General features: G+C 42.7%; 1 protein-coding gene across 2 annotated transcripts; it reads right to left on the bottom strand.

Moving 5' to 3' along the window:
* Positions 1-5,190: 5,190 nt before the first annotated feature.
* LOC147333953 (nuclear factor 7, ovary-like) lies at positions 5,191-6,805 on the bottom strand. 2 transcript variants are annotated; one of them, XM_086286572.1, is made up of 3 exons: positions 6,560-6,793; positions 6,107-6,373; positions 5,191-6,073 (listed from the first exon to the last, which is right to left on the bottom strand). In XM_086286572.1, the coding sequence occupies exons 1-3, from the start codon at positions 6,791-6,793 to the stop codon at positions 5,405-5,407; spliced, it is 1,170 nt and encodes a 389-aa protein (XP_086142698.1). In that variant the 3' UTR covers positions 5,191-5,404. The 2 variants fall into 2 exon arrangements, with proteins under 2 accessions (XP_086142698.1, XP_086142699.1); XM_086286573.1 differs by having other exon boundaries at positions 5,191-6,805.
* Positions 6,806-7,145: the final 340 nt, after the last annotated feature.

Genomic DNA, 7,145 nt, shown 5'->3' with positions numbered 1-7,145 from the left:
AAAAGTCAGTCAGGTTTGCAGATGACACACAGATACTGTTGAGTTTTCACTGACAGAATGGAGATCACGCTGAAGTTCTCGCTGTTGCTTCTGGTCTGCTCTGTTTCCACAAATCAGACAGAGGCAGATAATGAAATTCTTGACCAGCAGATTTCAAACCAACAACCCTGTCCACAGGAAATCCATGCTGTGCTCAGAGAGCTGACTGCCTCAGTGGCTGAACAGAAAGTGGAAATCAGGACCTTAAAACAAGAGAATAAAGGTAGAGTATGATGTCAGGTAGTGAGAAAAATGGCAGCATGAGGAAACCTTCATATGAGCCCCTGTTACAGAGATATCAATGTCACTTCATGAATCTATCACTAACGTTTCTCATTAATCTTTTTATTTTTATTATTTATTCATTATTTATTCAATAATCTAACCTACTAAAAATGAAAAGATTCAAATGATGCAGATAAATAAAATTCATATTGACTTATTTATGTTCTTTTCTGTCAGACCATGTCGCAAAACTGAAAGACCTGGAAATGCAGAACGTTGAACTTCAGAGACAGAGGTCTGAAATTGACAAACTTAAACAGCAACAAATAATAAATAAATAAATAAACTTTATTTATAAAGCACACTAAAAAAACAAGGGTATACCAAGGTGCTTGACAAAAATAAAATAGGAAAAGGGAGATGGGAGGGAAAAGAGAAAGGACCTGGCACGTATCAATTATAAAAACCATCATAAGATATAAAAGTAGTTCACAAGCATAAAAAATGTACCAGCGCACACAAGTGTTAACTGGGTGGAAAGGCAAGATTAAAGAAATAAGTCTTAAGCCGTGATTTAAACAGTGGCATAGAGTCAGACGCCCGGATAGCGACAGGAAGGTTGTTCCATAAGACCGGGGCAGCTACAGCAAACGCGCGGTCACTGCGAGACTTCAGCCGAGAACGAGGTTGCTCCAGAAGAATTTGGGTAGCAGAGCTAAGTGCTCTGACAGGAGTGTGTAACCTGAGAAGCTCATTGAGGTAGCTCGGCGCAAAGTTATTAATGGTTTTGTAGGTGAAAAGTAATATTTTAAATTGAATACGGTATTTAATTGGAAGCCAGTGCAAGCCAGCAAGAACAGGAGTGATGGAAGAAAACTTCCTGCTACCTGTCAAAAGGCGTGCCGCCGCATTCTGGACAGTCTGCAATCTAACGAGAAGGGTGGAGGAAAGGCCAATGTAAAGAGAGTTGCAGTTCATATCCAGAATCGGATTCTTTTGGTTATTACCCAAAGCTCGTGACCATAGGTGAAGGTGGGGACAAACTGATAGGAAAGAGCTCCTGCCAGCCACACAGCCACCTGCGACAATCACAGACATTTATCTACCGGCTTGACTGGCGGCTGCAAAACATTGCAAGATAATCTTGGTCAGGTATTCTTCCAGTCCACAACTTTACCACGAGTGTTGTTATATCAATTTAATTGTCCCACAAGGGGAAACTTGGGTGTAACAGCAGCAAGAAAACACATATACAAACAAACAGTACACATGACACAGAACAGAAACATACACAATTCTTACATATTTACATGAAGGACAATGGTTACCAAAAACTGAGTACCATACTGTTGTTAAATTAAATAAAATTAAATACAGATAAGAGGCAACCCTGGTTGTAGTGTGAATCGGTTGATAAAACAGTGCACGATACAGCGCTGATGTAAACATCTGTGTTTGTTGGGAGCAGTTCAGATTGTACAGTCTGACAGCTGCAGGGAGGAAGGACCTGCGGAAACGCTCCTTCATGCATCGAGGATGCAGCAGTCTGTCACTGAAGCAGCTCTGCAGTTCAGCAACATCTACATGCATGGGGCGGGAGATAAACTGCTGCTCCAACATACCACACTGTAAAAAATGACAGATGCCACCACAGAGTCATAGAAGGTCTTTAAAAGCGCTCCCTGGACTCCAAATGACCTCAGCCGCCTCAGCAGGTAGAGTCTGCTCTGACCCTTCCTGTAAAGAGCATCATCCCTGTACTTATACTTTTGTGTTGCTCTCTCATCACATCTTCATTATTCTCATCACTGCTTAAAACAACACACATCTTTTTTTAACTGTCCTTTCTCCAAAACAGAAAGTGGCATTACAGTTGTTTCAGGCTGAGAGACACAAACGCTCTTCGTATTATCATTCATATATCATCCACACAACTATTTTATTTCTTTTTGTCCACTGGGCAGGTGACCTGCAGAATCATGTCTGCCCCAGCTGGATACCTTTTCACACACACCGTGACGTCAGACACACTCACAGTCACTTCATTCGTCAGACTTCTTTTAAGTTTGCAGCAGGCAACGCGACTGAGTATTGTGTCAAGATAAGTAGGAAGACCACGCTATAATGGACAGTTGAAGGAAAAGGTCAAATTTACAGGGAATCTTTTTGTTTTGTTTTTGGACAGAAAGATGAGAGTTTGATGTGTACATGGCTGTGAACAAAAATATAAATGTGGTGGATCATAAATTTGATTAGTTTTGAAGTTGTACATCTCTGTTCCTTACATTTCATGTCATGCCCTTATTAATGTTTTATTTGTTGCTTTGACTGTTTTCGAATAGAATATGCAGTGGGAATATAGAGGGAGATAAGTAGTGAAAGTTTTGCCTGGGTTGATTGTGCGTCGATCCATTGTTAATGCCTCAGGGCTCCAGTAGGTGGGTTCGCGCGCTTCCTCCTTCACTCAATACAGACGAGTGAGAGTGAGAGCTGCGTGTCTGTGCCGCTCTTTCACCTCTCCTCACTATTTCCCCTGTTTAAGGGCACAACATAAACACTGAGGCTTCAAAATGCAGCATCTACAACACTGTCACTCTGCCTCCACCATGGAGACAGTCTCCATGGTGATGAGTACAACTGGCAGCTGAAACTGTTGTGAACTTCTCCATGAGTCATATTTCCTGTTTCAGAGCTGCTGATTGGCTCTTTGGGCCCTTTACCTTCAGGAGGTCATGGACGAAGCACTGAAGTCGTTTATCACGTAAAAAATATTTTTAGTTTATAATAATTTGATAAATAATAAAATATTAATAAAAACTGGAGGTTTTTTTAGAACTTAGATTTTAAGCTATTTATGCCTTTTTTGCTGCTCTTTTTTAAACTTATCCCTTTAAACTGTATTTATTCTTTTTAAAATATATTGGTTATTGCACTGTAGAGGCTGCTGAGGAACAGTATTTCGTTTCAGGCTGTGTAACACGAAATGACAATAACCAATAAAGTCTTGAGAGCTGCCATCATTGTTCCAGCAGGAGGCAGTAAAACACCAAACTGCACCTGTTGTGCTGAAAAGGTGTGAGCATGTGCAGTAACCCAGTAAGTTACCTGAATATCTCTCTCTCTCACACACACACACACACACACACACACACACACACACACACACACACACACACACACACACACACAGTACTGATACTAATGACTCGCTCTCAGATCTATTTGGGTTTAATGTCAGGGTATATTTGTGGATGAAAGTTTTGTAGGACACATGATGTGGACAGTCTGGTAATCCCAGAATATTTTAATGTAAGAAAACTCCAGACAGCTCTGGAGAAAGTTTCAGAGTAAAAGCCCTGGAGTGTTTTACATGTTATTCTGTTGGATTCAATCTGACGGAGCTGATTCATAAACACTTCACTGCCAGGTATCAGGTGACCTGCAGAGACTGATCCTACAAACACTCAGAAACAGAGTAAACCAAACTGCACCACAGTGATCAGACGAAACCTTCCTGACATGAACACAGCTCCTCAGTAAAAACTGTGAACCAGCAGAGAGACTACACCCAGCACCATACACCACCTCTCTGACACAGTACACCCTCGGGCAGGTGGTGTCCCCATAAACAGTGTGAGAAGCTCTGATTATTTACTATGTTCAAACAAACTGAGTGTCCACAAACGTCTGAGCTCACAGTGAGAGCTGCTGGCACAGTTTGGAGGTGTTCTGCCCCCTGCTGGACACACAGAGCTACAACATGAGGATCAGAGGAGGCTGGTGCTGCTTCACCTTTAGACACAAGAAGGAGGTCAAAAAATGTAAAAACAGAGATTGTTTTTAAACCTGTAAAGGAGGAAATCCTGACGAACCAATCCACAGCCAGAAAAGAAGTCTAACTCTGTGCTGCTCCAATCAGGAATCAGCTCTGTTACTGTGTGAGTGTGTAAAGTCACAGAGTAGCTGGTTTCAAATGTATCTATAAAGTTTATTTACATTTTATTTAGGCTTCAAAAAACAGTCCAAGTTTATTTCTTTGGACTTTGTTCACTTAATGGATGTTTCCCTGCATTTCTATTTTCACACAGTTTATTTCTTACAGCAGGAAAACTGAACAGAATGTATGTAAGAGGTCAGAGTGAGGATGACGTCACTTAATACAGGAAATACATGTTTGTCTGTTTTGATGATGAAGGACTTCTTCAGCTCTGTAAACAGCTACACTTGAGAGGACAGAGGTGATTTCATGGATCAATAACAATGTGTTTATCAGCTTTCATCATCGCAGATCTATCAGAGTGAAGGCCGTCTCTCTGATGACGTCACAGAGCAGAGTCCTTCTGTCCAATAAAGGATCTCAGATCAGCTGCTGCCATCTTGTGGCCACAGTTGGTTACTGTCTCTGAAAGTTGTCTCATGTTTCCTGTTGTCCTGCTAACAAAGGCTGGAGCTCATCATGCTGAGAGGGCAGCAGCATTTTGTGGCTCTTCACACATGTTCATTATATTCTGATGATCCTGGATGGAGACAAACTACAGATAAGTGTGTTCAGCCCAACTAGTTTATCTCATTACAGCAGTTTGATGTTTCCCTTTGAATCCCCCTGAAGATCCTGACAGTGAAGCACGTACATAATACTCCAGCCTTTCAACTCTGAGCTTATTTAGTTCTATTAATACACTGAAATCTCATTTGTGTCACGAAGAAAGTCTTTAATCAAACAGAATTCAAAGATCAGAAACATTTCATATATGGAGTTAAACATGAATCATTGTTTCAACAACATATTTATTGTTGTCATAAACAGACAAGAAGACAACAACAAACTGCTCCTCCCATTCAACACATGTCAGTCCATATCCCAGCAAACTAAATCATCTCCATTTACACATCAAATAGAAACATGAATCACTTGTAATGATTAGAAACTTGATAGAATTTCAAATCTAGTTTGGGGAGTCATTCAGTGAGAAACAGTGAAATGATTTTCCATGTGAAAAGGTGGACAGCAGAAACAGAAAGAAAGAGTGAAACTAAAAGAGAAACAAAGAGCTTTGGAACAACGAGGCAGCAGGAGGACAGCTGCAGTTTAACAGCTTCAACTCACTGACAGGAAACAACATTAGAAACATCATCATCCTCAACTCATCTGCTGCACTGACACTGACACCTTCAACGGACACACCTTCACTTTACCAACAGTCCATATGTATGGAAACATCCTGTGAGTGAAAGTGTGTGTGAAGGTGTGTATGTGTGTGTTAGTATCAGGATCAGAGAACGACAGCTTTCCTCTGTTCCAGTCCAGATTCACTCTGATCCTCTGGAGCTTCTTCTGTACTGAGAGAGCAGTGAGAGGAGCTGATGGTGAGCCTGTGTAGTATTTACCTTGATAGAACCGTATTCTCCATAATCCAGACAGGATGCGTCCCTTCCTCTGCACAGACTCTGCTAACACACCCAGTAACCACCATGTACTGTCTCCAACATCAACATCCCAGCTGTGAGTCCCTGAGTTAAAGCCCTCAGAGCCCAGGACAGAGCAGAACCAATCAAACCTCTCTGGATTATCAGGAAGCTGCTGCTTCTCTCCTCCTGGTCTCACACTGGTCAGATCTTCAGACAGGATGAGGTTTGGATGAGCAGTGTTTGGGTCCAGAATGAGAGGAGTGTAGGAGACCATGTCCTTCATGTTGTTCCAGATGTTGAAGGTCAGGTTGCCCAGGTGTTTGGCCTGGTCTATCAGAGCTCCTGAGGGCAGCTGTGGATCATCCAGCAGGGGGCAGCGCTGGACTCTTTCCACTGCAGCCTTGTAGTTGTGCAGGAATGAGACGTCTTCAGCTCTCAGCTCCTCCTCTGTGGCTCTGACTGTGTCTGAAAGAGCTGCTATCTCTCTGCTCAGAGCCTCCATCTTCTCCTTCATCATCCCACTCTTCTGCTCCTCTTCCTCCCTCAGTGCAGCCAGCCTGGCCTCCTCTTCCTCTGCTAGAAACTGCTGAAGCTTCTTAAACTGCTCCTTAATCTGCCTCTCTGTGTGTCGGGCCTGGACCTTAATGTGTTCTGCTGTTTGATCAAACTTCACTTGAACTTCTTCACAAACCTTTAACTTCTTCTTTAAGGGCTCCAGAGTTTCCTGAAGTTCCTTCTTGTGTTGTTGTGCAGCTTCATCGATGGGTCTGAATCTGTGATTGGTGTGTTTTTCTGAGTCTCTGCAGATGTGACACACTGGCTGCTGATGGTCCAGACAGAAGAGTTTGAGTTTCTCAGAGTGCAGACTGCAGAGAGCCTCTGAAGCTCTCTGATCTCTCTCCTGTAAGAACGACTCACACAGGTTCTTTAAAGCCAGATTTAAAGGTGGATCATACACTGATATTTCCTTACAAACTGGACACTCGTGTGTTGGTCTCTCTCTCCACCATCTCTTCAGACAGTCTTTACAGAAGCTGTGGCTACATGACAGAATAACAGGATCTCTGAAGACCTCCTGACAGACCGGACAGCAGAGATCCTCCTCTGATCTGGAAGCCATTGAGTCTGTGAGTGAAGCTGAAAACAGCAGACAGGAAGTACAGTCAGTCCTGGCTCCCCTCCCTCCTCTACCACCTTCACTGAAACTTGCTTTGAGTCGTGTTTTTGCTCAAACTCACATTCAGTGTGTGGAGCGTCAGCAGCTTGAAGCAGCAGTGTTGGAGTTTTCCACTTTTCTCTCCTGTAGCTGGACTCACTCAGAGGAAGCTGCTAGTTTGGTCTGAGCTCAGTCTGATCGTCTGTGCGTCTCTCTTTACTGAGGACGAAGAACTTCCTGTTTCCTGGTTTGTCACATTTGAGTGACGTGAGGGGAGGAGAAAATGTTGCTGTTTGACTTTTAACTAAGGTGTGTT

The sequence above is a fragment of the Aulonocara sp. 'chitande type north' Nkhata Bay genome, linkage group LG3, assembly GCF_057382095.1.
Source record: "Aulonocara sp. 'chitande type north' Nkhata Bay isolate Kocher_YH1m ecotype deep benthic linkage group LG3, A_spYH_male_GT1.1, whole genome shotgun sequence".
Classification (NCBI taxonomy): domain Eukaryota; kingdom Metazoa; phylum Chordata; class Actinopteri; order Cichliformes; family Cichlidae; genus Aulonocara; species Aulonocara sp. 'chitande type north' Nkhata Bay.
Note: the sequence above shows the minus strand (reverse complement) of the source record. Positions and strands in the feature narration are given on the sequence as shown.

Bases quoted from the DNA above. Each gene is read 5' to 3' on its own strand.
- LOC147333953 (XM_086286573.1), bottom strand. From the start codon at position 6,793: ATGGCTTCCAGATCAGAGGAGGATCTCTGCTGTCCGGTCTGTCAGGAG.